This window comes from Oryzias melastigma, linkage group LG15 (assembly GCF_002922805.2).
Source record: "Oryzias melastigma strain HK-1 linkage group LG15, ASM292280v2, whole genome shotgun sequence".
Lineage (NCBI taxonomy): Eukaryota > Metazoa > Chordata > Actinopteri > Beloniformes > Adrianichthyidae > Oryzias > Oryzias melastigma.
The window spans coordinates 13,787,848-13,815,544 of NC_050526.1; the positions used below are offsets into that span (position 1 = coordinate 13,787,848).

Genomic DNA, 27,697 nt, shown 5'->3' on the forward strand with positions numbered 1-27,697 from the left:
GTCATCATGTTTACTGTGGTTTTGAACCGTAGGTTTGCTAATCTCATAGGGTAAGAATCTATCTCTTGGATATTTCTCAGCATATGCAGTATGCTTGGTTCATTCCATCAATGTTTGACATTGTGTCAATTCAGACCAGTGTTTTGGACCGATCAATTGGTTGACATGCCTGGAGTCCAAAGTTCTTGCAGCAGATGAATGTGTTCTTTAGCTTCCAATAGTTTTTTTAAAAGCTTTGCTCTCTCCAGTCTTCAGCCCTTTCTCTGCAGAGTCTTTAGGACTCTGTTGAACTGATTGGAAGACACTTTAAAATTCTTTACAGTCTACAGTCACATCTGTTATTTGATGGAGAGTCAAGATCATTAAGTCGCCAACTTCGATCTGCATATTCAAGTTCTCATATTAATTCTTAAAATGACTGTTCTCTTCATTGAGTCTGTTAACATGAGCTGTCAGCTAAGTTAAGCTAGCATCAGTTTAGGTTTCATATTGTTTTGACGTTTCAAGCTAGAGTTTCAGGAATTTGTTTTCTTCTTGAAGATTCATGATCTTCTGCAATGTGAGTCAGAATTTCCTTGAATTTGACTCAACAATGGAGGTTCCTTTTCAAGAATGACACTTCCTTTGGGGGTGAGGCAATCTAATACATCTGTTAGCACGATGTTTGTCAAAGATGTGGCCAATGCTTCAGTTGCCAGATCTTTGAGGATCGTTTCCAATAGCTGCAGACTCTGGATGGGCCTTTGATTATCTGATGTGAACTTTTCCGACTTGCCAGTCAAAGCGTATCCAAAAAGGTCAAAATTGATAGAGGTTTTAACATGTTAAGGGTCAGTTACACCTCTGATGATGGTTACTTTTCCTAAAAAAATCACAAGAGATTTTTTCTATTTTACTAATTCTCAGCAAGAAATGATCAAGGGGTAAGAAAGGGAGTGTTATTTGAAAACCTGTCAGGTAAATCCCTGTTTCTGTGAATTCTTCATGGAAGTTGTCCAGTGATTTCCATATGTAGCACGGTTTGAGAAGTAAGTTTTGGGGAGTTTGGGTCACATTGGGACCTTTTACCACCCAAAGAAAAGCCAGATCCACAATTATCTTGATAAGATCTCAAAGAGGCTTTTTGTAACCTTGGAATGTATTTCTCACTGGTGGAATCAGATAGTTCTTCCTTAATATCTCATGGTTTGAGAAAATATATAAGTCAAATATTATTGTAGCAGGACCTGTAAAATTGATGAATTTGAGTAATTCATGTTTACTTTAGAAAAAATACATTTTAATGGATTTTGCATAGTTTTTTTTAGCTGTCTGAATGAATGCACAATCCTGCATAAATGTTGAGAGAATAACATTTTGCACAAAAGTGAAGTGCTGTTGTATGCAGACACAAAATCCTGCAGCCAGAGCGCGGTAAATTCAACCTTCAAACTACAACTATGATTCAGTGTTTGAAACAATAGTCAGCTGCTGGTCACATTTAAACAATCTAAAAAAACAACATACTGATTAAAAAAATACGTATTTAAAACCCTATCATTCTTTCAAATGCATGAGCTATGTTACAGTGGAAAATAATGAAGGGATAAAAATAAGAATTCTGACAAAATTAAATATTTTGATTTTAATATTTGCTTTAAGATACCTTATTGTTGACATAAAGTTCATGCAATGTTCAGTAACTCTCTAAATGATCTAAAAAAATTCAGACGTTATGGTAAGATACCTTTATTTTCCCTGCAGTTGTGATACGTACTTTACAGCAGCCAACAAAAAGGTGAGTGGTTACACTATAGGTAATGTACTACAACCATCAACCAGAGCGACTAAGATTTTATACAAAAAACAAGGAGGACATTTTGTAAAGGTCTATTCACTGGCAACAATGAATTTCTTCTGTTCTCCAAAAATAGTTCATTTTTTTAAGTATAGTTCACTTAAATCGCCAACTAAACTGTACAGACTTTTAGAGACATTTGCTGAATTCATATAAAGCATACAAATCGTGATTTGGTGACTAAAACATTTTAAAAATGTAACCACGAAGGTAGATTTAAAAAAATAAAAAAAACAAAACAGGTTTTTCCGGGAAGTGAAATAATCCGACGTGACTCAAACGTATCAGGAGAGATACATTTGCTTTCGTCATGACGCAGCGCGACGTCGGTCGTTCGTCCAATCAGAAGCGGAGAACGGAACTGAGGACAGGAGCAGATGATATGGCAGCTTCGAGCGCGGCCAGGTGGAACCTGCTTTGTTAACGCGACTGGACGCTCGGACATGATACCCGCCTGAGCCGGCAGCGTCAGGACGGAGGCTCGACATGTTCTACCTAATCCTGATCTCCGCCGTGTGTGGAGCGGTCCTGACGTTGGTTCTGGAGTTCCTGCTGCTGTACAGGAGGAGCCCGGAGCCCGTCGGCAGGACGGTCCAGTATGTCAAAGTGCTGCCCGACACCTCGCTGAAGGATTACTTTAATACCCCGCAAGCCGAGCCTAGCCCGCCGCCGCAGGACGGCTCAGCCTCCGCTGCGTGGAAGCAGCCGGAGGCCGCGCTCTCCAAGCCGCAGGAAGCGGCTGTCAGCGGTGGCAGCCCCAAACAACCGGCGCCGCCGGTCTCTCACGGCGAGCCGGTGGATTCGGGCAAACCGGAGACCTGCCATTTCCTGAACGCGATTTTCCTGTTCCTGTTCAGGGAGCTGCGGGACACCCCCGTGGTCAGACACTGGCTCACCAAAAAGATCAAGGTGGAGTTCGAGGAGCTGCTGCAGACCAAGACGGCCGGGCGGCTGCTGGAGGGACTCAGTCTCCGGGACATCTCTCTGGGGAACTCCCTGCCGGTCTTCAAGACCGCCAGGATCATGAAGCCCGTGCACCTGAACGAGGACGGCATGCCCGAGGAGCTCAACTTCGAGGTGGACATCGAGTACAACGGCGGCTTCCACCTGGCCATCGACGTGGACCTGGTCTTCGGGAAGTCCGCCTACCTGTTCGTGAAGATGAAGCGGGTGGTGGGCCGGCTCCGGCTGCAGTTCACCCGCATGCCCTTCTCCCACTGGTCCTTCTCGTTCCTGGAGGACCCGCTGGTGGACTTTGAGGTGAAGTCGCAGTTCGAGGGAAGGCCGCTGCCGCAGCTCACCTCCATCATCGTCAACCAGCTCAAACGAGTCATCAAGAAGAAGCACACCTTACCCAACTATAAGATCAGGTAGGCTCCACTCTGCTGTACTCAGGTGACCCGGTAAGATCAGAAAACACCCATGAAGACCTCTGAGAGATGCTCAGAGCTTTGACACCAACTCCAGGTTATTTAATACTCCTCACAACCTGAAATACTAATTAAATATCCATTAGTGTTGTTGTAATACACCTCCCGTCCACCAGGGGCAGAGGTACACAAATGCAAAATTACTTCTTTATGTAAATCAATCAAAATATAATTAATTGGATATTTGTGAATTATTTCTTTTCAGTCAAGTCTGTTGAAATGCAAACTTTAGCCAGTTGGCTGCTTAAATTGTAACATAGCGTACGCTAAAGTAAGTAAACAGTGCTGAAGACAGCTAGCAAAAATGGACCAGTTCATTGTTTTGTATATAAAACTGGACCAGTTAATTGATTGTAAATGACAACTGGACAGACTGATATCATCCATATAAAATGGTTTACTTCCAGTTCTAACGAAATCAAGTCTATTCAGTTGCATTTTTTTGTGATACAGGAATCAGCCATGTTGGAGCCAGGCGACATCAGTGAGAAGTGATTGGTCCTGTTCTCATTTACAGTTGATGGTCTTTGATTGCTACACATCCCACAATGCTATTCTCCAACGTCAGTAAATTAGCTATCGGCTATGTAACATTTTCAAATGCTCAAAACGGCTAACTGAAAAACCGCAACGTAAACTCATCACAAAATGAAAACTAACTATAGTAGATGAGAAATGGATATAACATAATATTGTCCCAAACCCTTAAAAAAAAAAAAGAACTTTAATCGTTTATGGTAAGTGAACTGACGAGTCATACTGCCATCTAGTGGATGTTTGAGTGATCTAACGGCTCTCGTGCTCGAACTGGATGGAAGAAGGGTGTGAGAGCTTTACAGGAAGGAGAAGATCTTTGAAGATTCCCTGATAAGTCGGCCCTAAACCTCTACTTCCTTTGGGATTTTTTTTTTTAACTTCCACATCACTTTCACCTTATGCTACATTTATCTGGACATTTTCAATTTGCTTGGATACAATTTAACTCTAAACACAGATTTCCCCCCATCTTTACTTGTTTTGTGAAAATATAAAATCTGCAGGAGGTCATACTGTTCACTTTAATATTTTTTCAGTATCAAAGTGGCCTCCTCACACTACCCCACTGCAAAAACAGCTTCTCCAACAACAAGAGAAATAACTCAAAGTTGGAGGTTCTGGCGCCTGAAGCTGGTCCTTGCTGCAGTTTCCTGTCTTTGTGCAGAAATGAGCTTAAAGTTTTTAGCTTGTGATGGACTCTCACCCTCATGACAGCTGGAAAAAGACTGAATACAAACCAACACACTGCAGAGCCTCTCCCCACGGTTTCAGTCTCCTCGTGCCTCCAAGCGAACACCAGTACAGATGTCATATGAGATCTTTTTCAATGACGTCTTTCTCTTGGTTTCTGAGCCACAAGCAGCAGCAGCAGCTGAGGCTGCTGTTAGGAGCTCACCACCAACTTCCTGAAACAGGAACATCCACCACCATGACACTCATAATTGTTCACAAATCAATAGACATTGAGAAGCTTTTTTTAAATGAGAAAATAATTAATGTTTTCCATTTTAATGAAAAAAGGTCAGATAGATAAGTAAATTAAATAAAAAAAAATGGAAAAAGATGTCATACTAATTTCAATTGAGTTTAAACGGCAATCTCACCATGAGGACTTTTCAAAATAAGAGCAGCTAAACAGTGGAGCTACAACCTGTTGACAAGTGTGTTGATGGTGTTAGTGGATATCAGCTGTGCCAGGTATTTGTTGGGAATTCCTACATTTTTGAAGTCCGAGTGACACGCTGTTGAACGCGGGTTGTGTTCAAAGTGCGTTACATTAATCCGCCCTGCGTGTGTCAACAGACTCGCACAGTAGACGAAATTGATTACATGAAGATATGGTTGCAACCCGTATGATGGATTTACAGAGTAAAAACAGCTGTCCAGACGTGCACTCTGCAGCTTTTCATTATGTCACATTCAGGCTCAACATCCATCAAAGCAAATGCTGCTGCCTTTTTTTGTATTTATTTACAAAGCAGACAAAACACATTAATACAAACATACGACAGTTCTTTTAGAACAAAATAATACTAATCATGAATGAAAGTGAGATTATTTCATCTGTCAACCTTTTTACTTTATAAAATATAAATCAAATAATGAAAAACATCTTTAAAATTGTCTGAAAATATAAACAAAATTAACCAAAAGTCTGCTCAAAACAAAGATTTTAAGTCATCTTATGGATATAGAAATTCCCTTTATAACTCCAAAGAAAATATATCCTAATGGAAGAATTATGGATTTATTCATAAACAAAATGGATACAACATTCTAGCAACATTTCTGTTATATGTTTTTAGATTGCTGATAAATTGTTTTGTTTCCTTTCATTTCAAAAAGTAAAGATTTATACCAATATCATTTTTTGTTTGTTTCAAACTGTTTTGGTAAAAAATAAATAAATATTGAAACTGTGTATTTGCAATTGAAAAAAAAGTTTTCTGTAAAAAAAATTTTGAAAAAAAAGAAAACAAAATCTGCATTTAGTGCAGTGTCCCTGACATGTCCCTTTAGCCTTCAACGCAGAATCTTAATGGCTTATTAATTGTGGCTCTAAGCAGACCGTGTTTCTAGATAGCTCCACTTTACATCAACTTAACCCGCCTCCATCCAGAATGACGGTAATTATCATTTTCCTAATCGTATTATTTGGTCTAAACTTCAGTTAATGTAAGAATCAAATGTTTTAATTCACTCAAGGATGTGCAAGCCTCCAGAAAGCAAACAAAATTAAAGTCTGGAGCCTGTTAAAGTGTGCATCACTGCACGATCAGATAATAATTAAAAACCCACTTCAATAAAACTAGTGTTTTTAACATATTCTTGTAGCATTTTTGGTGGACATATGTAAAGAAATGAATTTCTGAGTATTTCTTTTTTAATAACTGTTGTGATTTGGGAAGATTTAAAAAGAGGTGTATTGTGATGTAGAACATATGCTGGCCGGGCCACAAGATCCCTGGGAGCAAAAAAAATTCCCAGATCCTTTTGATATTTGCTTAGAAAACAAATGATCAAATCTTCAAATATATTAATCTATCTTTAAGACTTTATTTAGTATTTTTCAGGCTCAAAAACAGCCTTTCTGTTAGTTTAATAGCAGAATCCATAGTTCTATCAAACAAGTGATGTGTGTGAAAGCATTTAAAGGTTCTGAAAACTGGATTCATCTCTAAAACATCTTACTTTTCCAGTTTTCTCATACTAAGTGCAGCCGTGTGTGACACTGAAGCCTTTTGTAAACCAACAGAGTAATGCTGCACAGACACAAGCTCACTGCTTACCATTCCATGCAAACCCCTGAAACGGCACTCACTGACTGTCAAGCAGGGCAAAGAAAGCAGAATAAAGAAAGTTAAAGTGAAAGGGAAGGACTTTACAAAACTGCTTGCTCTTTATTTCACTGTGCTTACCTGTTATTCTACAAATGAGGGTGGAGGAAAGTGAAAGCAGCAGGCGTTCTGACAAAACTCTGCAGAAATTCAGCTGTTCCGAGGAAGTATTTACGCTCGCCTGTGATGCAGGTTAGTGTAACTGGAGCTCCAGCTGTCCTCCGGAGAGCAGCAGCATCTTCCTCACAGCAGCGTGACGCCAAATGATAAATGGCTGGAGCCTTCCTAACCCTCTCTGTGTTCTACAAATCACTTTGCAAAGTGTTTCTCACCCGAGCATTTACACTCTGGCGTCCATCCTCCAAGCAGCTCCGTTTCTCTGCAGTCGCATGCTAATGGGCTCATCAGGGTTCTGGTTGTAAGGATTTCAAAGTTTTCAGTCTGACCTTGAGCTGTAGATTTGGTTTGAGTTTTGGTTGTTCTGGTATTCCTTGAAAGTTGTATAGTTTCATGTTAATTGGACCTTTGATGCGTTCTGGATAAATCCAGCGATCGATTTTCTTCATCAGCTTTTTCCCTTTCAGGGTCACAGGGTTCCTCGAACCTAATCTTGGTACTGTTGGGTGAAGGCGGGGTGCACCCTTGATAGGTTGCCAGCCAATTACAGACCTATACACACTCACGCTTACACAAAGAGACATTGTAGAGCAGAGGTGTCAAACTCAATCGTACAAGGGGCCAAAATTCACCTGAGGTTGCGGGCAGAACAGGATAAACATTTATTGAGCACTCTAAAACTACATTTTTAAAACTTAAAAACCGTAACGTTTTAACACAATTATGAACTAGATATATAGCATTACTTGCGATAATGCTAGTGGGAATGGTGTAAAATCGAATTTGCCCTCTGAAGATGCTAGCTGAAATCACTGAAGTTAATAGCTGAAAACGCTGAAGCTGATAGCCAGCCAAAATATTAGCTTAATGCCAAATTGGCCAAAAAAAAAAAAAAAAAAATAAGCCTAAATTAACCAAAACAGCTAGCATGTAGCTGAAATATTAGCTAAACTCCCAAATAGTCTAAAAGATCTTAGTAAATGCCATAATAGTCCAAAAATCTAGCAAAATGCCAATTTTAAAAACTTTAAAGTTGTAACTTTTTATCATAAAAATGAATAATAAAAATGCAGGAATATTATTACAGAGTAAATCAACTTAAACCTTAAATACATTTCAATATTTTACTCTCCATAAAAATATATTTGTCAAAATTATAAAAGTTAGAAATGAGCACAGGATAACATGGGGCCTTTAATAACAATAAAATAAAATGATCTGCATGGCCAGATATAATTACCCGGAGGGCCAAATCCGGCCCCCGGGCCTTGACTTTGACAACATATGTTGTAGTTGTCATTAAACCTGTTAAGCATGTTTTTGGACTGTGGGGGAAAACCGGTGTTCCTGGGGAAAACCCACACATGCATGGGAGGCTTAGAACAGGCTTAGAAACAGGAGTTTGAGAGACCGCCCCCCAATGAAAAGTCCATGTAAATGTACACATATATGCATTTCAGGCTTTGGCGTTCAAAACTGGCCACACAAGTTTTTGACATTGCTTTTAGGTTCCACGTACAAAATGCAGAGCAATTGAGTGTTCGCTGACACTTAAACCAGTTTTGACTAGTACGGGACTACGTACACATAGCATTCTTTTCAAAACAGGAAAGTGCCAACCAATTGAAAATTGATTATGAAGGGCAAATGAAGTACTGGGGTTTTATATGACTCCAAGTCTTACAGATATCGGAATAGAGCTGTGAAAGAAAAAATCCTGAAGCGCTTTGACATTTCGCGCCAAGCCTTTTTCAGCGGTGAGAACATGCATTATATGCAAAATGTGCATTCAAAAACCAGCGTTCTGGACATTCATGAATGTGCGACACATGCCTTGTGTGAACTTAGCAGATTTAGTGAAAGGTCTTTCACCGACTTTCTTTGGTCTAACAAAATCATCTTAGGAAACGTCACATTAGATACAAGCATGAGAAGCATTCCCGCGACATCCTCAGTAGATGCAGAAAGATTATTGTTCTTATGACGTCCTTCCAAGGAGCAGACAGAACGAGGAAAGTTCTAGTGATGCCCTTGGAACCGACGAGCTAAAAGATCTCTTCAGAACAGACGAGAAATAAAGAGTAATCCCCAGAGACCCCTGAGAACAAACAGGCGACTTCAGAAGCAAAACAAAAAAAGTACCATATCAAGAATGGTTGCTCTGACAGAATTTTAGCTTCTTGGAGCCAGGAGATACTTCCTATTTGGAAAGCTAAGGGGGAGGGGTCCCTTAGTCCAGTTCTAATATACAATCAATGATTGAAATGCATTTTTTAATCTTTGATATCTAAAACTGTTCATTTCATTTGGTCATTTGAATCAAATGTTTTGAATTCTAGTTTTTTTTTTTCCCGAATAGGTTATTTTTTGTGTTGATGTGTTGAGGGCGGATCAGAACTGTCCGCTTTGAGTCATGAAATGGAATCTGTTGCTCTGTGGCCTGAATCCATAATCTCTTCCTGTTCTTAGCAAACTGTCTTGATCCCCTCAGAATATTAAGCGTTTTCCGGTCATCTTTTCAGAGGTCAGTGCATCTCCTGGAACAAAAGCTCCGTCTCTTCTCTGCTCTGAAGTTGGGATTCGGCAGGGAGATGCAGACACAGTCTTTATCCCAGGAAGCACAGAAGCCAAACCGTATTCCACTTTGGTTATTTTTTTATATAAATGTTTATATTCTGGACAATTACAGCTACCCATCTGCATGTTTGAGTTTTTTTTTTGTTGTTTGGGTTGATATTTATCCTTCATTCTTTGTGTAGCTTCTTCACCTCAGGACTAAACTGATGCGTTGTAGACAAAATCAAATGAAAATTTGGTAAGACTTTTCCGTCCTGTTTTTGCTCATCGTCCTCTATAACTCCATCCTCCCATCGTCATCATCTACTGTGCTAACTTCCAGTTTCTGTCTTTCTGGAGCTCATGGTGTCCGCAAACATTTAGCCAAATTTGGGGAGGTGAAAATGTTTGAGGGCCAACCAGTTGCCAAACTATTTTAATTACTGGAAATGAAGTATATAAAGAACATTTTATTGCTATTTATAACTTTTCTTTTTCATTTACTATTGATGTTTTGGAAATTAGCTATAAAGTGTCACAGAAGATCGCACAACACCACCGTTCACAACAGCTTAAAACGTAATTTAGCCAAGAAATCGTTCACACACTTTTTGAAAATACTGATTTGATGAAAGTTTCCGGTGAAAATTTGAATGTGGGGTACATTTGTCCCACGGACCGGACTTTGGACATGCCTGCTGAAGTGAGTTTTCTATCGATAAGGAAAACAAGAGTTGCTTTTGGAAACATCACAATGATGTGTTCTTGAACTTACATCCATAAAGGTTTTCGCTAAAAATGATTTTTTTTTAATTAAAAGTAAACCCTTCAGAATAAAACTGCCAAATGTTTTGTGAGCATGAACCTATCATTTAAAAGATGATACATTTCTAGAGATGTTGGAAAGAAAGTTTTGGATCAAAGAGGAGAGAATGTTCTTGTCTGTTTAGCTGTCCGTTTATGAAAGTACATGTTTGAAGCTCAGATATTTTATTTCTGATCATACAAGCTGTTGGGTGTGAGTTGTGGGGCCTTTTTCAAACCAGAACAAAGTCTTATTTGAATGATTCAAGCAGTGGTGTTGGAGCAGTTGGGCCTCCTGTGACGCCTCCTGCAGAGCAACACGAGTCCGGAGAGCCTGAAAGGCTTCGCTGTCTCTCTGTGGAGCCCGGCATCAGTGGTGTGGGAGGTTAAAGAGGCGGATGTGAATGCGATGCATGTTCAGAACTGCCTGTTTAACACACTATTTCTCCGGCGGAGCTATGTGTGTAGGAGAGCACCGCAGCCAAGAAAAGCTCTCTGAACGGGTGTCCGTGAGCCGCCATCGTGCAGGATGAGCGGCCGGGATGATGTAATGAAGCCTCGGAGGCGGAGCGCCGGGCCTTGGGATTCGCTGAGTGGCACAGATGGTAGTTCAGTGGAGGGCAGGGAAAGCAGTCCTCTGGAGCTAATCCAGGCATTACGGCAATCATGCAAGCAGCTATGAGGGAATACTAGCTCTGAGCCAAATCTGGGATGGGTTCTCTAATGCTTCTGCAGCCCGTGCTTCTCTGGCAGCTTCCTTGAATAGACTCATGCTGATTTAATATCCTTTAACACCCTAATGATTCAGGTTATAAATGGTTAAAACCAAAACTGCTCAAAGCTCCTCTCTGCCGGTGAAGGCAGCTGCTCGGTTTTGAGTGATGCACAGCCTCTCTGTTTGGGGTACTTTGGTGGGGGTGAGATCCATCATGAAAGTGATGAACCTGAAGGTCTGTACTACAAAGTGAGGAACAGACGATGGAGCCTTCAGAGCTGTAGTCATTATCATGCTTTGTTTTATAAAATGCCTGGTTTTCAAGAGAGACATTCATATTTGGGGCGTTATTTTCCATACAATAACTTATACAAGTGTAACAATTCATTGATTTCATTGACGCATTGATTTATATTCCAAATATCCAACCAGATTGATCTGTCTGAGGCAAGTTGTTCAACAAATTGACCTATACCATTAAAATTTGTTTCAAAATGACATAAATCAATCAAAATACGACTACATGACTGATCTCTTAAGACGACATGAATTTTCTCACCACTTCTTATACCCTCCAGCAGCAGTAAAATCAGTTCTGCTAAAATTCTAAAAATTCCAAACATGCTAGTTTAGAATCTTTGGCTAAAGATGTCCCGGGTCGATTTTAGGTCAGTGACCCGAATTGAATTGTTGAAAAGGAATCAATATAGACTACGAATCACATAATCAACCACTAGCTATGATACCAATGTAATCTTTAAAATGAATTGTTACAACCCTAATAACTGAACAAGAAGACGTAAACTCTAGTTATAAGAAAAACAGACGAAGAAGAATTCTCCATCTATCCTCATTGTAGTAGGCCATGTGGAGGTTTCTAGTTTTGTTGCTATTTGACTTTAAGGGTGACTCCCATCAGTCAACCCAAACAGGTCTGAGCACAAAGCCCGGCTGGTTTGGCTGCTGTGATCCATGACCAGACGCGAAAGAATGAAGTGGAGTGACGCCGGCTTGCAGAGGTGAAGCAGAGTTCAGTTCAGTTGTCTTTGGGGGGAAAACTACAAACTTCCAACTAGGGATGGGCGCACATCACTTTTTTTCAAGCCGATACCGATAACCAGTATTTCCCCTGCATCTGTGGCCGATATTTGCTGATACCGATATTGAAGTGTCTGCAATAACACTTCATTTAGATCAGCTTTTTGTACAACTTTTGCACAACTTTTCTTTTACTATGTGATTACATTGTATTTGAACCTTTTAACATACAGCAAGAGATCTCACCGGAACAAGTGTCACTTTAAAACTTCTAAAATATATCTGAAAACATTTACTGGCTGTTAAATCATAAGCTTTCCATTTCCAGAGATCTATTAGAAACAACATGTATCCATGTCAAAAATGAAGCGCATCTGAAAACAGTCAGAACAATGGATTTTTCTAGTATTGATCCGAAACAGATAAACTCAAATTGTGCAAATACCGGCCGATTCCGATACGGGCACGGACTTATCGCCCATCCGTGATTCAAACATCATACTTTTTCACCTTAGTGAAAAGAAGCACATTTTAAAGAACCACTCCAATGAATGTGGTGTTATTGGTGACATTCATGTGTATAGAAAATTAAGCTTAAAATTGCATTTCTGAGTATTTCTTTATTTAAAATGCAATTGAAAAAAAGAACGTATTTGAGACGTAAAAAATACACAATCTCCCTGCTCCGCTTCATTCACTTGTACTAGTTCCACATACGTCTTTTTTTTTTTTTTGGTGCTGTTAACTAGCAAGAGTGTAAACGGAGAGCTCTCAGCTCTGGGCCAACGGTCCCGCCCACAATTTCTAATGAACTGCTGCCGCTCTGCAGAAACTATGTCCTGGTAAACAGCACACGTTTTTTGATTTTGGCTAAAAATGTCACAATCATAATTAAAAGAACAGCAGAAACTGTTTTAGATTTAGATTAAGGTGTTAGAGTTATTTCAGTCAGAAACAGAAAAAGGGAATACATTCTTTGATGACCAAATAAAGAAATTCAATTAAAAAAACATTTTCTACCAGTTACAATCGTACTTCCTGACAAAAAATGCACGTGTCAATATAATAGAAAATTAACTTAAACTTGCTGTTTGCATAAATAACTTTTTTGTCTCAGCTTTAAAGGGGTGGGCAGAAGAAACCTTATATAATCCCACCCCAGTCCAGCTATCATTTTATCCTCGTAAAGTTGTTATTCACAGTTTATAATTATGGTTTTATAATAAATCAAAAGATGATGGGAGTTTGACTTCTTAGCTTTTTCCACTCATCTGAAGGCTCTCCATCTTTCTATTATTCTCTATTATTATTATTAGTGGTTGGTAAACCAACAAGAAAATGATACACTGCCACCTACAGTATGAGGGGTGAAACAGTGTCTTACTCTATGGGTGTGACTACATCTTTAAAAAAGTACACAGTTAATTCCTGTTTTCTGGGTTTATTTTTGAAGTTTTAACCTCATATTTTTCTGGTTTTGGAACAGTATCTGAAAGCCTCGCCTTCCTTGACCCCACGGTTGGTTAGCTTCTCTGCCGTTTTAAGGTTTTCCTTCGTTCGGAGGAACCATGAAGGAGCGACGCTAAACGTTAAAATGAAACGCTCACAGGAGGGGGGTGAACTGTTGTGTCTGCTCTCACGCAGATAATGTGCAGCTTCATCTGTTGTTATGCAAGAGCTGTGTAGATACGAGCGCCGCTTTTCCCTCTGTCATTTCCTGTGTGCGTGTGATGGTGGTGGGGGGGTGACCAGTGCACTGGGCCGTTTTAGAGGTGCTCCAGTTCCCTTTCAGCTGTCCGCCGGCTGCAGGGACGCTCATTGATCGGACGGCTGTGTTTGGCTGAAGGCCTGGAAGTGAGGGCTGATGAGGTTTGTAGAACAACAAAACCGTAATTGCCTGCTGCCTGGATGGCTGCAGCATGCAGTTTGAAGCCCACAGTCAGCCGCTCTGTAATGTCATTTCACTTTTCTGTTTTATGAGCTTCCCAGCAGATTAACAGGACTGCAGTAAATTCTGGTCACTCTATGGGTCCTGTGTAAACTGCCACACCTATAAATGTCGAACAAACTCCACGCTTTCAAATTACATCAAATATGGAACGTCAGAGTCGAGAGGAACATTTTATTTTGACTTCATAAATCTGGAACCTTAAAAACATTTGGCTCACGAATCACATTATTAATTCCCCAGACTTTTAGGATCTTGAACATAAAACAAAAACTAAAATATTCTTGTTTGTTTTAAACTTCTTCTTTAGAAGTTACAACAGCAGGTCATTTGTCTCCGTCTTCCTCTTTTCTGTTACTTAGGAACTGGGGTTTATGTCTATCATCTGATCTTTATATTAAGCAAAAAAAGGAAACTTTTAGGAAACCGTGAATTCTTCATTTGGTGGCAAAGCACAGCAAAGGTCTTCAAGACTAAAAAAAAATGCAATTTTAAAAAATATTTTTTCTGACATCATTAGTGTGGAAAGGGTTGTTTTATAGATTGATTGCCCAACTTCATTGTGCTGCTAATTTAATATATTTTTGAGCTTTTTGCAACGTTAAATAATAACAATATACACAACTTTTTAAGTTTTTATAATTAATCTGTTTTCTGACCATTTTATAAATCATTCTCGATCAATCAGATTAAGCCAAGTTAATTCTTAATGGAACAATAGGGCCTGGTTTGAATCCCGGTTGGGTTCTTTCTTTGTGGAGTTTGCATGTTCTCCCCATGCATATGTGGGTGTTCTCCAGGAACACTGGTTACCTCCCACATTCCAAAAACATCATTCAAAGTTAAATTGATGATGCTAAATTATCCTGTAACAGGCTGGCAACCTGTTTAGGTTGTATCCACCTTCACCCAACAGCAACTGGGATAGGCTCCAGCAACCCTGACCTCAAATGGAATTCAGTGAGTTTGAAAGATGAATGAATGTTTGAAAATGTTCCTGATATGAGATGTTTATTTGTTCATTTTTTTGAACAGAGACTGAGGTTTTGAATATTTACTAAGAAGCCAACATGTGTCTTAAACATTAGTGACCACACACTGACAATAATCTAGTTGCACACAAATCCAAAATGGATCAATATCAAATTAATCGTTATTAATAATAAAGAAATTGATAATCAAATCTATATATAAATTTAAGCCCCAAGTTAGTTTCTTAGGTCTGAATTCATCTAAATCCTCTAAATCAAAGTGAAAGTAGACAGAACTAAACGTGTGTGTCAGCTGGATGCAGCGTTCAGACTGTTCTGCTTCAGATCTCAGTGAAAGTGAAATGTTCGCTACCGTTTCTTTGCTCTGAAGCTGAAGATTTGTTTGTTTCAGGTGTTTCTGATCATCCAGTAGCTTCCAGGATTCACGAGCAGAAAATACAAATGCAGCAAATTGGAACGTCTCTGTTTTTATGTGAAATGTCAGAGGGAGCTGAGGCGTTTAGACTGCAGGCTTCCTTCAGACTTCTAAATTGTTGCATGTTTTTGTGGTCTGTTGAGGAAGAAACTCCCGTTGTCACTTTTGATCATCTTTTTTGAGTCTCACTTCCCCAAAGCTTCTGTTTTGAGTATTTTTTGGTTGTGCTAAAGTTCTGAAACAGCCCTGAAGCAAAGTATCAGAAATGGTTGTTTTATTTTTTTGTAATCTAACAGGCGAAGGCCCAAAGTCAATCTCAGAACATCTCTTAGGGATAAATAAAATAAAAACCTGCAGTTAGAATGCTGAAACATGTTTTCCTTTCATAGAAATGTTAACAAATGTCTGTTAGAGCGGCGTGAGAGCGGTTCTTATCAGAGCTCTGCTATGACAGATGCTGGTTACATAATTAACAGGGATGATTAGTCTGAGCAAAGTCCTCAGGGCCAAACGGGAGCAGCAGGATCCCAGAAAAGCCCAGGCTGGGTGTGTTGTCAGATAATTCATGACAGCGGCGGGTTTCGGTCCAGCTGAGGCCAAATCCCTCACAGCAGTCACCAGGAAAAGCTGTGTGGATGTTCTCCACGCTCCCGTCAGCGCTTTTCTAACGACCTGCTGCCGCTTTTGCTCACCAAACTGAAAAAGAGGGGTTAAAAGTGGTGTTTTTTTCCAATTTGAACGACATTCTTTCAGCAGATTGTGCTCTAACAACCTCTTTGGTGTGTTTCTCTCTGCAGATACAAACCCTTCTTCCCATTCCAGGTGCAGCCCCCGCAGGGGTCACCCTGCGAGCTGGACCTGTCCGTCCAGGACAGCCGGCTGGTGGAAGGCAGGCTCAGAGTCACCCTCATCGAGTGCAGCAGGTGAGACTCCACTGGCCATTCTGGAATTCCTCATTCCCGATTGATCCAGACACTCCCATTTATGCACTTTGATCATAAGGCGTCCTCTGCGTCTCATCCCTGTCCTGTTCTGAAGCGTTTTTCCAACACTGAAACTCTGTTTTAAAGGAAAAATATTTTCACTCATAAATGTTTCATGGAAGAAATGCTTGTTCCTTCCTTTTTCTGAATCTGGAATGTTTAAATTTTAATCTGGAAAAGGCCGGAATCAATTTCCCAAAACTTCTGCTGCTGCAGAGGCCTGACCTGGGCCGCCTCAGAGAGGCTTGAGCGTTTACTCTGCCTGTGTTTGTGTGCTCACAAAGCCTGAGTGTGGCTGGTTTTATGGTGCATAGGATGATCGGATCAGGCTCATCTATTAATGATGAGTCTTGGCCATTATAATCATCTGCTCTTTCTGCTCTCACTGCCCCGTTACATCACACCGCCGTCATTTTTTTCTTCCCAACACCGGCAGGATTTCATGTGCGTCATTTTCTGAAGTGCAGATAATGTCCAGCAGAGGGAGCCATTTACTTTTTTATTTAATTTTGGAGGGGACTGTGAATAAAAAAAAAAAGAGTTCAGAGTTTCCTCCTGCCTTTATTCCTCTGCAGGTTGTTCATCCTGGGCTCGTACGACAGAGAAACCTACGTTCACGTGACTCTGGAGCTGAGCAGTTTCCAGTGGAAGGAAAAGACTCGCAGCTCCATCAAACAGGTGGGTGTCCCTCCTCTCAGCCTCTGTCCGTCCTTCCACTGAAACAAAGTTGGGCTCCAGGAAATGTGTCTTAAACACTGCTTTACTGGGTTTGTTGTGTTGCTTTTATGTGAAAGTTAAAAAAACAGCCTCAACCATTAGTTAAAAATTATATTTGAAAGCTTTTGAATATCTCACTCTTTAAAGGCTGTGGGAGGAGCTTCATTGTCCAGAGTTCTTTAAAAAATAACATTAATCTGTCTTTTGGCTTCATCCCTTCTATTGTTTTAGGATCACATTTGACCCCTTTGTAAATATAGACACCTAAAAAGTATCCTTTGGTTTGAATTATGAAAAAAAGTTCTTAATCAGGAAAAGCTTTATTTATTAAAACTTTAGGGTCTAGTTAGGAAACAAACAAAATAAATAGTTTATATTGTTTTCACGGGTAAAAACGAACCAGTAATTAAAGTATCACTACACACATTTCTGAGTATAATATTCGAGTGCACAAACTACATTAAAAGTACAAGGGGACACAAATTTACTTATGATAATCTGACCCTCATTATTTAAAGTTAAACATGTTTTTGTCATTTGCAAACCAAAACTGTTATAGTCTAATTGTTTTAAGGTGTCAGAGATCCACATCATGTCTGACTGTGTAAAATGACAGACCATTCTCATAAAAAAAAAAAAAAATCTTTGTTTGTATTTTTGCCTACATTATTCTCTCAATTTCTGACAGAATAATGTAGTCAGTGGAAGTTTTTGACACATTTCAGCAAGCTTTCTTAAAAAAAACATAAGCTCACCTTTTTAGCTTAGCTTTGGAGTAGATTTGACACTTTCTTTCGTTTAAATAGAATATAATATTTTGATATCATTGACTGTTTCTGTTTGTTTTTATATAATGTATGAGTGTGTTTGGTGGCTTTCATTATCTTTTTTATTGATATATTTGAAGTCTTCTGTAGGAGGAAAATGCTCTATAGATAAAGTTAAATTTGAATTCTATAAAGTTAAATTTGAATTCTAAGGACTTTACAACCACTGTCAGCTGTTTTTTAAGAGGCAAAATTGTGAGGTCATTTATGGGATCAAATCAGGATCATCTTTAACTGAATAAAAAAAAAAGATTGTAAATTAAAGAAATAGTCATTGTAAATTTGAAAACAGTTTTAAACTCAAAAGTACACCACTTAACGCACATTTGAAAGAAATGTTGAAAATTAGTTCAACAGCTCAAGTGTTAAACCTGAGAAAATAAGAACAAAAATGAGAGGACATGAGTTAAAAGACCAAAATTTGAAACAAAGCAGAACAAAATTTCAAACCAGGAATATCCAAACGCAGTAAAATAATAATAATCGAGCTGGAATACAAATATTACTGAGTTAAGATTCTTTTCCAGAGATCCCCTGGAGCTGGGGGGCGTGGCCATAAGGACAGGATAGTTTTCCTTTAGACAAATAGATAAAATTCTGATGAACTTTTCCTGTTGCAAACAAAAAACCCAAAACGGATTTAAATTCCCTCCTAAAAGCATTGTTTGTTTAAAAGTTGCTTAAGTGGAATTACAGCAGCCAGTTGGTTAGACTATATATGTGTCTAACACATGTTTATCCTTCTAGTTTCCAACAAAATCTCATTCTCTAAAGAAAAGCGGATGAAAAGTCATTTGTATTTTGTCCGTGGTGCTGTCAGGCCAGCAGGGGGCTCTGCCATGCCACCTTTCACCAAGATTCAAATAAAGTCAAATATTATTCATTTTCTATAGGAGCTAAATCCATATTCTATTTTTTATGGCTTAAGCACTAAGGTGAGTGGAGGTTGTGCTCTTGATGAAGTGTCGGTTCTAATCTGCTGTCAGGTACAGCTGCTCTGCACGTGATGCTTATTGTCATCATAACAAATTAATGATGGCGGAGTTTCATCTTCCTCGTGCTGATGAGATTGTCCCAATGTTGACATTTTGCACGGCAAAGAGCATTTCGAGGGCCCTCTAGCAAAACCTTTTCTAATTGCTGCAATTTGGAGATGTTACAGGCACGGCGTCAGCCTGGTTTGGAAATGATTAATGAGCGTTTTACAGGCAAATGTCAGGCCTAATTATTGCCTGTCGCTGCTGCAAAGCTTCCCCGCACACTTTTCTGTGACATTTGCAACAGCTCAAACATTATTGGCGGTATCCTCGGACAGCACAGGAGGTGGAGGAGCCCTCTGCCGATTGGGGAAGTTGACGGTTTGATTCCTGGCTGCTTGTTGGGGAGACACCAGCCCTACATTCTGAGAGGGAAAAGCAAATAAAACGATCAGTTATGATCATTGGTTTGTAAGGAGAAAGTGCTTTGATCAGAAAATCACTGTTAATGTGGTTTACTGCCCCTGCAGTTAGAATCTCCTCCAGCAGGGGGCAGTAATACACCACAATTGCTTTATTTCAAATTTTCTTAATTAGAACACTAGAAAAAATGTTTATCTGATATAGAAATAGAATTTAAAGCTTTATTTACATTAAAATCCAACCCAGTAAAAGTACTTATTCCTTTATTCTTGTTTTTCAAACATTTTTCCCACTGCGTGAATGTCACGCTCAAAATCCTTTATTAATGTATTGGAGGACCTTAGAAATGAACGTGTGCTGGTTTCTCTGAAATGTTCCTGATGTTTTTTCTTTAAACAATTCCAGTCTTTGTTGTTATGTTTGTCTTTAGGGTTATTTCTTGCAGTGCGATGCAGACGGGTTCTGCTGCCGTGCGCTCTAGAGTCACATGTGGCTCCTTTAACCCTCCATTGTGACATCAGTAGGCTTGAAAAACATGCTAACAATAGGAATCAATAATATGCTTTTATCTATGTTTTAAAATGCAAGTTTTGTCACTTATGTTTAGATTCTTAACATGTCAGTCAACTGAGCAAAATATTGGTAAAAGGCAACAGTGTGTTGTTGTTCAGAGACAAAGTCTTCAAAGTGCATAACTGCATGTGCACGTATAGATTAAAAAATTAGATTCTACTTGAGTGTTTTCATGTTTAAAATGTTATGTTTGAATTTCTTGCAAATTCAAGCAAATCTGCAGCAGCATGAAGGTATTATTTGTTATTTCGGATTTTTAAAAACTGGATTTTGTTTTTAAAAAATATCTTAATGACGACACAAAGTTTTTTCTAAACATTAAAGTGGGACTTAACGGTTCTCGTTGGGTTCTGGTCTGTAAAGCCTCTTTTCCATTAAGCCGTCCGGTCTGGTCCGGTATTGAGTGGTACAGTGAGGTCCAGTTAATTCTGCTGAGTGTTTCCACTCAGTTAAGACTCGCTTCCACTGAGAGGTTTGTTTTCACATGCTTAGTGTGGACCGCGAGCGTGCCGCTAGCTCAACCTGTATCAAACAGCAAAGGATGGTTCGGAACGTTTGCAGATCCACTACAGACCAGCTGTTGTTTGGAGGCCTTTTCCATATAGACTCGTGACCAAGACTACATAGGAAAAAAACCTGAATACTTGCAATCGTGGGAAACGTTAGCTTAAATGAGCGCTATACTGGCGTTTTCTAATGTCGCTTTCTTGTCATACTGATGAGAAAAAAATAAAATGTTATAAACATTATTCTATTCAACATTTGTTCAAGTCAGTATTAAAAACTCCAGCTTTACATTCATACGTCATGATAACAGTTTGCTTCAAAGCTGAGTTTAGTCTTAAAGATCACATTAGTTTCTACATTTTAAAATTGTAATAAATTCATCTGATCAATATTTTTTATGAATCGTCCACTGTAACACAACGATCATATTGGGCTGCTCAGTTTTTAAAGCAATCTTTGGATTCTAATATTTGTGGTATACTTTAAACAAGTTTTGCTGTCATTCTATGTGGCAACAAGAAAAAAATGATCATAGTTCTCAGAATTTTGTGTTTTTAACGCCAATATGTTTTTTAAAGACCTTTACATACTTTTTTTCAAAACTGGTTTAATTGGTTTGTAAAAATGTGTTTTGCAGAATCACTTAAAAATCCAGGTCAGAAGCTGGATAAAAAATGAACAAACAGAAAAACCGTGGAGAGTGATCACTGTAATCCTACAAAAACAAGAGATATTATGACAGATGAAATTTTAATAAATTAAAACTAAAATAATTATTTACATTTCCATTAAAAGCTTGTTTTGTTGGCTTGTAAAAAGACTTCACATAAATAATCACTTTACATTTAACATTTTATTACTGATAAATTCCTAATTTTTTTGCCTGAAAGAAGCTTAGAAATACAACTTATCAGAAAACATTTTTAAGTAAAGATTGATGCAGTGTAGAATAATGTTTTTCTATAAACTAGCCCCACACATGTTTTACATTTTTCATTTTCGTTCATCTTTCCATTTTTTTATGAGCTAAAAGGGTAAAAATGTTTCTACACAATATAGTGCCCTACTTCTGATTTGTGTCTTTTCTAGTAGTTTCAGTTCTAGTTCTCTAGTTAAGAGCATGGCTCTAAAATGGGAATAGTTTTGTTCTGTTTTAGCTTGTTTTTTTATTCATTTGATTTTGTTGTAGGTTTCTTCTTAGCTTTTCTTCTGATTGATTTGATTTTGGTTTAACTGAACAATTAATTAAATTAAAAGTAATGAAGTAGAAAGTTTTTAATTCCTTTTGATCTTGTTTTTGATTGATTTGATTTTGATTCAACTGATCAAATAAAAATCAATAAAGTGTAAACCGTTTTGTGTTCCTTATTAGCTTGGTTTTTCATTAATGGATTGATTTAATTTTTAGTTGAATGATTTACTCATTTAAAAATAATCAAGTAGAAACAGTTTTATGTTCCTTATCAGCTTATTTTTTGATTCATTTTGAGTTGATTGATTTACTTTTTTAAAATCAATCAAGTGGAAACAATTTTATGTTCCTTATTAGCTTGTTTTCGGATGTATTTGATTTTAGCTTGAACTTATTAATTGATCAAATTAAATTCAATAAAGAGGAAACAGTTTTATTTTCCTTATTACACCTGGTTTACACTGGACGCGGAGGAGCTGCGGAGCGGAGTGCGCACGGCGTCCGCTCTCTCCTGCAATTCATACCAGACGTGCATTTTTCCGTGATGATCGACAGGAGATTCTTCTAGAGTTTTCTTTTGTTTTTTTTTTTGCCATCATGGGTAAATGAATAACCTAAAAATTTTACTCCATGTTACTGCTAAGAAGAACTTCTCTCTGCCTCTCATGTTATTTTTTTACACCCAAAACCCAGCCCCACGCCCCGCTCTGGAGTCGGCCCACCACCTTGATCTGTGTGTGTGTGTTTATTTTCACCTCTACAGACTGTTTAGATGGTACAAAAATATGATCTAATTTGTCAATCGGGGCATTTTATTGTGAAAAATTGGCTATATTTTGAAAATAAAGCAAATTTTCTCATGTATCTTGATGTAACTTCCTGCCAGAATTGACGCTGATCAACTGCAGCTCGTGCATGAATAGACCAGACGCTAAAACGATCCACTGCACAGTGCGAGCCCTCCACGGAGGACCGTGGCGCTCCACGTCTGGTGTGGTGGTTCAACTTGATTTACTCATTTAAAATCAATCCAGTGGAATTAGTTTTGTTACTTTTTAGCTTGTTGATTGATTTGATTTTGAGTTGAATGATTAACTAAATCATAATTGATCAAGCGTAAAAGATGTATGCTTCTTTATAGTTTGTTTTATTAGTGAGTGGAGGAGTCTTGTAACTAACCAGTTAACTGGAGCGCTGAGCTTCACCAGAGCAGGTAACGGTGCTGTCAGCTCTCCAGTCAGTCATGAATATCCAACCTTCATTTCACCCTTTCCAAGTGGACCCACTTCAAAGCGCTCGAGTCCCCTTTTTGTTGATGCACGCATCCAAATGCAGATTCACGGTGGCATTTCGGGCTGATTTATCAGACGTCTCCAGTCTGCATGTCCTCAGCAGGACTCTGTAGTCAGGATTAAAGGCTATACCATCTGGAAAAGGTCACTTTGTCCATCCCCCTCTTCTTCCTCCCTTGATGATTTCCAGATATGAGCTTCCATAGCTGGCCTGCTGAAAACAGTTGCTCGCTCTGTGTATGCTAATAGCTTTCGTGTCATTTAAATATATTTGCAGTGGAAGCTTGTCATGTCTTGGCGCCTGTCCTGCCTTACAGGCCGGTTCAGTCTCTGCACAGTCGGAGCTGAATGTGCTTGAAATTGTTCTGCTAAGGATATTTTAATATCTGTTTTGTTCTTAGCTCTTGAAAATACTCTAGGTTTTTAAAATATTCTTAGTAAAGTTTGATAAATGTTTTTTCAACTGTTTTATTTGTAGTCTGGATGTTGGAAACCACTTGACCTTGACTCAGTCGTTCTGTCTTTTTGAGTTTGTATCAGCCGTGCTAGTGAGCCTGCCACTAATACAGTGTCTTCTGTGGACCGCAGGCTCCAATGATTCAGCTTAAAGTTGCTTCATCGTCTTCACTGTTAAGGTCAGGCTGCAGGAGACCTTCATCTCACAGCCTTGTGGGGTTTTAAAGATCACATCTTCAAAAATCTTTTAGCTCTGCGCTTTACAATGTTAACTTTGGGTGAATATTTCAGTTTGAGCTTAGACCCTTCTGCATTTGAACTGTATAATCATTTTAAGAAGTCATATAGACCAAAATTTGTATGTACATTTATTTTTTTTGTTAATCATCCAGGTTTTCATCATTTGAACAGGTTGGATTTATAAACGGTTTTCATAAAATGTTCATATTTATTAGGTTTTTACTTCTGTAAATGGACAACGTCAGAGTCAGCATGTCCGAATTTAGTTGAAATCCAGGGTTCAAGATAGTCATGAATTGTCTTCTAGGGGGGAGGGAGTAGTGAAAAAAATCAAACATAGTGCATGCTGGTGTCGTTAAACATCAATTATAATATTATGTTGAAGCACAGAACGTATCACTCCGCCAGGTTCTCCGACAATCCATCAAGTGGTGTGACTTTATAGTTTACCAAAGTGGTACTTAAAGGGTAACCAAACCATAAATCACCATTTTTTGGCTGTCGAGTCAGTGAACCGAACCAAAAGTCACACAAAAGTCACACCAGATTATAAGACATACTGTCAGTGTTGAGAAAATGAAAATATTTTAGCCACACATTAAAATCCATAACATTACAGAAATTGTAGGTGTAGTAAAAAACCAAAAAATATATGTTTATGACATCCTATCTCCCACACATACACGCAGGATTGTCTTTAATAGAATATAAAGCAATAAAGATAATCCATTTTTGAGCGAAAGTTGTAAAGAGTTTTGATTGGTCAGAAAAATCTTTATTTGTAAACAAGGGAGTCCATAAGAAATGTCTCCTTTTGAGCCTGCCTCCAGTGGTCTTTTGAGGAATTGCAGGATTTGGCACTTCAGTTGTTGTCGCCGGCAACACTTAAATAACACACACTCTTTAACATATCGTAATTTTTCAGCCGTTAACACGATCAACGTAATTCCAGTAGATTCTGAAGGAGAAAAGCGGCGTGGCGCCCATTACTTTACGTTGATCGTGTTAATGGTTGAACACTTACGGTAAGTCAGGTTTACTGTGCATGCCTGACTTATCTGCAGAGGTGAATGGGAGTCTGTTTCATCACATTTGACTGGTGGCGGTTGTGTTTTTTTTTTTTTTATTCATTCATGGTGTGCTGAAGTTGTCGGGCATGTTTGCACATCTGCCTTGTCGACTCTGTGCTGGGATGGTTGTGCTGATGCCTGCTGACAGTTTGGCTGAGGGGCCAAAAGAGGTGCGAGTCTGTGTGCGCACACGCCCGCTGCTCAGTATGCTGTAGAGGGAATCGAACCTGTTTGCAAATATTTCAGAATGAAGCTTATTGGCTGTGACTTAGACCGCCATCACTCTATTTTTACCAACATCAGCCACAGTGTGTTTTTCTTCTTCTTAAAAGCCACTGCACTGATCATTCTGAGTGTTTGTGAGTGTTGTGTATCTGAATGTGTTTGTGGTTTTGTTGTTTATTTCTCTCTGGAAATCACTGGAGTGTTTTTGTGCACAGCCGCCTTCAGCCTCAGCTGTCACGCCACTTCCTGTCCACTTACAGATACACTCCTCTCACACACATCACTCTAAGAACAACAGACTTCATAACCTTTAGTTTCAATTGAAATAAAATGTGTTGAAATACTGGTAAAATATTTTAACTTTAATTTGCATAATCTTTGGGAGAATACATTATTTATTTTTATTATATATTGAACATTTATATCAAATTGTTTCATAGCTGCACCACAAATATTTTTGAGATGAATTGATTGAAGTCCTTCTGAAGAAAATAGGTTGAGAAAGGTGTGGTCTATTTTTGGTTTTATTTTTCCCTTTAGGAACTTATGGATGTGGGAGGGTCCTGCAACAGCACCCGTCGGCCCACCTAAACTAATCAAAATCTCCAAAAGTTTTCAGTAAAAGCTGAGAAAGTCTTCCTTCTAAAGAAGAGCTGATGATTTTTTTTTTTAAATGTGCAAAATAAAAAGACCGTGCTGCAGAAACCCATTACTGAGAGTTCTCTGTTTACATGCTCTCCTGCTGGCTACCAGAGCAACAAAAATTGCAACTATTATTGGAGCTATCCATTAATAGTTTAGATCCACATCCCAGCTCAGACGAGGAGAACAAAGACGTAGATGCATCAGCATATTTTCTACATTAAAAAATACAATTCTTTTTCAGACATCCTTTTTTCGTCTGCTCCCATTCACAACAATTTGCATGGAGAAGTATTTTGAAATGCAATTTAAAGCTTAATTTTCTTATTTTTCAAATTACTTTTTTATTTTTTTTTATTTCTGTTCATTGGTCTTAAAACAAATCTCATTTTTAAATCACATTTTCTTTATTAAAAAAAATTATTTTTTGAGGACAAAATTTGCTTTTCTGTTGTTTATAATGTGAGCAAGCATTGCAAATTGTATTAAGTCTAACCTTTGTTCAAATTGAACCAATAATGATTAAGCAAACTTGTTTTGAAATTCAATTAATAGTTATGAAAAGGGGAGGCGGACTGAATCAGATAAAGTCTAAACTCAATCATTTCAGTATCTTTGAATCTGGATTCACTCTTTTCAGTGTTGTGACATTGATACACAGTCCTGCTCCAGAGATGACAATCTGTTCAGATGCACACACTGAATGTCTGTGTTGTTTTTTTAAGAGTCTGCAGCAACAGGGGTGCTTTTATTTTCTCAACCAGGATGGGATCATTTGAAACCACCAGGAAAACCTTTGATATATACTGTAAATAAATGTGTAGGCAACCTACCCGGGGCGTGTAGCGGGTTGGCAAAAATCGTTAGAAGTAAACAAAATCAATTCGACATCGTCATGGATGGCACAACACAGAGCGAGCGTGCATGCTGCTCTGTCACATGAATGCAAAAAAAAAATATATAAACTGATATTTGATCAACACAAAGAACAACTGGATAGAGACAGTACAGATTACAGCAGGAAATGAACACACAACAGAAACACGACAAGATGACTGAAAAAGCTTTTTGAAACCAGCATTCTCAGTTCTGCACTTCATCCCATAAATGTGCCGCTATATACAGCTGCACAAGTGTGGTGGTAACCAAACCAGCTATTAGTTAACACATTAAACAACAAGGTATTGTTAACGTCACACTCACTCTGTCCAATTCTCATCTACAGTCAATGATTTAGTCCCTCGTTGCCTGCTTTTGGCTTCCCTCATGTCCAACAAATGTACCACAAACATAAATAGGTTGACTGCCTTTAATGGTATTTAATGTGATCACACTCCTGTTGTAAGATTGCTTCTCTTTCTTTGTTTGTATAACAAAAAAATAAATAAATTGCACAATGATTGAAAAATGGTCAAAGCAGAGTGATAGTGCTGTCTGTGGTTAATTCAGAGCTTCTTAGTTTTATATTCTTATTTGGTACAACATCACTGCATGTGTAGAACTGTAGTTATCGTAGAATAAAGAACTGATCACAGCTTGGAAATACTTAATCATGTGTTCAAGACAACTGCTAGAGCTGGTGGGACTTCTAATTTTGGCAGTTCCAAATTCTCTATGCAGAAAAAACTCTGTAAACTTGCAGCACATGACATGAGTACACCTGATGGCACCTTTTACCTCAGCCGTGTTCGACACACACCTTGTAGCAGGCGACACCTTCATCATCTCTTTCCACTTTGGCCTGCCGGTTAATTGACCCGTTGTTATTCCTGTTTGGCAACGGCTGGCTACATGGAGAAAAGGAGATTAAAGGCATGAGAGGTTGGTCCCACAAGCTGTTTGTTTCTAATCGTTCTTCCACTGATCAATTCACCACTAAGGAAACTCAATAAGCCGGGCACCATGTGCATGACGCGCTGAAACGCAGTCATATTACAGATCGCCGTCCATTTTCATTTGAAGTGTTTCTCTCCTCGTCCTGTTGCTGTGCTCTCATTACAGATGGAATGACCTGTTAGGAGCTGCTGAACGCCACCAGCGTCCATAACCCCAAATAAAAGCAGAATTATTACAGTTTCAAACATAAATATTGTGTCAATTTTATTAGAAAGAATGTCCTGTCTGAATATACTCACTAGGTGGGCTTGATCTAAAAAAAACTCCTTACATGAAAAATATATAAATCTAAAACCGCATGTAATGGATTTGGTTTTGTTTGGCAACCAAAAGTGCACATATTTATGCTGGAAAGACTTATCTTTTTTTAATTATTTTCCTGCCAAAGAACACAAATACCTTAAAAATAGATACTGAGGGTGTTCACTTCAATGTTTTCCTGTTGCTTTTG

The 27,697-nt window shown here is 38.6% G+C and overlaps 1 protein-coding gene across 1 annotated transcript in view; it reads left to right on the forward strand.

Moving 5' to 3' along the window:
* The first annotated feature begins 1,667 nt into the window (after positions 1-1,667).
* pdzd8 (PDZ domain containing 8) overlaps positions 1,668-27,697 on the forward strand; it is a 43,541-nt gene continuing 17,511 nt past the window's right edge. The window contains exons 1-3 of the mRNA XM_024297454.2: positions 1,668-3,207; positions 16,024-16,149; positions 16,785-16,887. Coding sequence (XP_024153222.1) covers positions 2,324-3,207; positions 16,024-16,149; positions 16,785-16,887 — 1,113 coding nt within the window. The 5' untranslated portion in view covers positions 1,668-2,323. The remainder of the gene's footprint in view (positions 3,208-16,023; positions 16,150-16,784; positions 16,888-27,697) is intronic.